Here is a 3,570-nt window from a genome sequence, read left to right as displayed (position 1 = left end):
GCCTTAATGACCTTCAGCGTGTACGGGTCCAGGTTGTAACGCGGCCCGTAAAAGTCCAGGGCGCCGTCCAGCACGCCGAGCAACGCCTCCAGCGCGGCGTCCAGCGCCGTCGGCGTGTCGTCCGCTGCATAGGCGCCAGTGTCAGGCTCGGAACCACGTGGCGTTGGGCGCATTGTTTCACTTTTGGATAAAATGCTCAGTTTTTAAGGACCATTTAGGCACTTAACACCGTCGTTGCCAACGTCTATAATTAAGCAGTTTGGATTTTGTATTGTTCAGTTGCAGCATGCCATGTGCGATCAATTTCGTTGGACTATTCTACACGGTACCCAACTCTGTAACATGATTGGCGAAATGCCAACGCGTGGGGACAATGATTGGGGAATACTCGGGACGGGGGGCGGGTTGACTCACAATTTTGGACTCAAAAGCTGTTCGACTCAGCCAGTACGACAAGCCCGGCCTGCAAACCCCGGTACTCACTAGGGAAGTGCGGGTCGACGCCGAGGTCGTTGAGAAGCTCCATCAGATCGCGGACGATGCGTTCGGCGGCTGTCTGCGCCTCGATGTCCCGGCGCTCCAGGCGCTTGATGGTGGTCACCAGCGCGTGGAGGTCGGCGTCGGCCTTAGCGATCTGCTCCGGGCTGAAGCCAACCAGCGGCCCCAGCAGGGCCATCGCGGCATCGAACGCCTCCTCCAACAGCTCCAGTAGTTCGTCCAATGTCATACTGATGTCTGTAATGGCAGAGTGGAACAGCATGGGAGGGTTGTGACACCTGAAGTGCTGGTTTTAGCATTGTAACAACCCCTGCATTAGTCAAGTTAGTTGCATGCCAGGAATAGGATAACTGCAGATTTACCACGGAAACAAGGATGAGGGCAGTGGTGATAGTCTGCTTTGCAGCTGGTCATGATTGAACAACATACATGTGCATATTTCAACTCTGAGCTTCCAAGGGCGTGATATAAAATGAACAGGATTTTTTGTGTAACCACCATGTCACTGCACACATTTATAACATACTGTTTCATTGCATCTAAGGAAGCACACTTGCAAGTTTGCATTATTGAGCAATAAATTTTACAGATCCCACCAGCATTGCTGCCAGACATTTGTTGGTCAGTAGACATAAACACATCTCAAGTTAAATGTTATTATGACAGCAGTATTAACTTCAGGATAAGACTTACATTGTACTGGGAAAAACTATGCAATGTTTGCTTTCATCATCTACAATGCATTACAATGGGGCACTTATGATGCCCTGATGGATCGCTGCATTCTAACATGTAGCTAAGCTACAAAACAATTGGTGCATTGTGATAAAGCAGTAAGATCATGTCATCATGCTCTGTATGGCTGGAATTGGAATGCCTTGAAACTCAAATATTGGGAAAATTAAAAGATGATGAGAGGCAAAGGCAAAGACATCATACTTTTCCAGGGAGAGTGGGTGTATGACTCAGGACCTACTCACAAATCCAGGCTTTCCTATCTAAACCTTTAGGAACTCCCCTTGATTTTTGTATACATTTAGACAGTTTCCCTAATCCAGGTGTATTAAACCAAATAACATATTCTCTTGGACATCTGAGGCCTCCTGTGGGAGTAGATATTGTTACCTGCATACATGCTACAAGAGCATGTAGGAATTTGACAGAATGTACTATCTGCCATCTAGGGCTGCCTCCCAATATGATATAGCCTGTTAGATAGCCTTGATATGGCTTGATGTTCACAGGGAAGGGATAAAATGTACATATACTTATTTTAGCCAAACACAATGACTGTGACTGCCCCTGGCAATACTAAGTAGCTTAGCTACATAAAGCATTATATTACCTGCACAACCATACTTGCAGATGACCTGTTTCTTGCTACTTTCTATGAGCTTGTGTATGACATTGCACAAGTCTGTCACTATATGCTTTACCCAAGCAACATTCCCATGTACACTCAAATTACAAACATTAATGACAAAACATGCCAAGTGTCGCTCAATATCTTTGAGATTAGCATCCACAAGCTGGGCAACATTCAGCTGACCAAAAACTTTTGTGGATAATTTTGACAAATTAACTAAAGAAACCCCCAAGATAATATTTCTGTTGCTGACCATCTCAGCTGTTACTTCCTTATTCCAGTTGTATGCGCATCACCACTGACGTCCAAAAAAAACTACAGCATTGACATCACACACAAACATGTGACGGCTAGATGTGTATGCATGATTGCATTTATTACTTGGAGCTACATATGTGTGACCAATTTCACATTGCTGTCCGAATGCATCAACAGTTAGATTTTCCACCAATAACACAATGCAATTGCGCAGCACCAGAGACCGCTAACCACTGGGCTCAAGGCTTTCTAACAGTTGGGCTTGTTTGGGTCTGCCGATTTGCTTACATGCGCCATAAAAGAAGCGTTTGGCAACAAAGGAAGACAGTATCAAATTAGTTGTGCCGAAATGCCGACGGGTGAAGCTCTGGTTCATGGGCGCAGGAACAAGGTGGTGAGGGAGCCATGGGCGTAGGAACAGGGGGCGAGGGGTGCCAGCAGTGTTAACTGCCCCCCACTTTTCGGATAAAGGCTAGGACAGGCATGGCTTGGCCTGTTAATACACATGGCTGACGGCTCGATCTGCAATCAAATTTTTATCTTCAAATTTTGATTGGACACATCGAACTAATTTGCCTTTGCAGTGTTCTTAATGTCTGCTGTAGAACCCAGATCACAAATTATGATAAGGCCTCTGAATTCTATCGGTTCACAAAGTCGTCTACGTTGAATGATGGCCAATGAAATGTCCGTTGGACCGATTCATACCTAAGGTAGACAGCTTCCCGGAGGCCATTTGGTGCGGTGTACGGGAAGACAATTCGGAAAAAGGTACTGTTACAGGTGTCCAGCAAATGTTTCATATAGCAATTGGTAGTAATACTGATCCAAAAATGTGCAACAAGGCAGCCATGCGATCAGTTCACAGTCAGTCATGCGGGAGACAGTCAGGCCGGGGCGGTGGCCGCCGGCGCCGGACGGGAGCAGGGTCCAGATAAGAACCATACGACAGACAGGCCTTCATTATGTGACTTGGTGTTTAAAAGAGAATCGCCTGTTTTACGGTTTTTGTCACATGGTTTTTGGCCATTTCAAGTTTCCGAATTTGTTTCCGCCTAGAATACTGCGACAAATGTCATCTTTTGAAAAGAAGCCAGCGAAATCAAGGCGCATGAAAAATCTGTCATTGTGTGAGCCATTGATTCACTTTCGAAATTCTCACCATCCCACGTCCAGACTGTATTTTGGGGTCTCCCCTGCGGAGGCAAATGCCTCATTAATGACCTAAAATGCTTGCCCGCCAGTGGAATTTCGCCTCCCTAGAAACGACAATGTTGAAATGGACGAATAATCTTGAGAAGCTGCGTAGCCTTATTTGCCGAATGAAATAGATGCGTGGAATGGGCAAGATTGTGTGCCAGTAAGAAGCAGCTTTGGATGTAAATCTAGCTTAGCAGTCATGACATTTTGAATAAAGAGTGATAGCAAACTCCACCTCTACGCCCCCC

General features: G+C 46.0%; 1 protein-coding gene across 1 annotated transcript in view; it reads right to left on the bottom strand.

The window, feature by feature from the left end:
- The window catches only part of LOC119101618 (uncharacterized), a 13,072-nt gene extending 10,696 nt beyond the window's left edge, over nt 1-2,376 (bottom strand). Inside the window, exons 1-3 of the mRNA XM_037225009.1 lie at nt 1,844-2,376; nt 484-735; nt 12-124 (exon numbers count right to left, since the gene is read on the bottom strand). Of these exons, the coding sequence (XP_037080904.1) occupies nt 12-124; nt 484-735; nt 1,844-2,120 (642 nt within the window). The 5' untranslated portion in view covers nt 2,121-2,376. The remainder of the gene's footprint in view (nt 1-11; nt 125-483; nt 736-1,843) is intronic.
- Between the last annotated feature and the right edge of the window lie 1,194 nt (nt 2,377-3,570).

The sequence above is a fragment of the Pollicipes pollicipes genome, unplaced genomic scaffold, assembly GCF_011947565.3.
Source record: "Pollicipes pollicipes isolate AB1234 unplaced genomic scaffold, Ppol_2.1 Scaffold_4881;HRSCAF=5763_pilon_pilon_pilon, whole genome shotgun sequence".
Taxonomy (NCBI): domain Eukaryota; kingdom Metazoa; phylum Arthropoda; class Thecostraca; order Pollicipedomorpha; family Pollicipedidae; genus Pollicipes; species Pollicipes pollicipes.
This window is presented reverse-complemented; position numbering and strand designations above follow the sequence as displayed.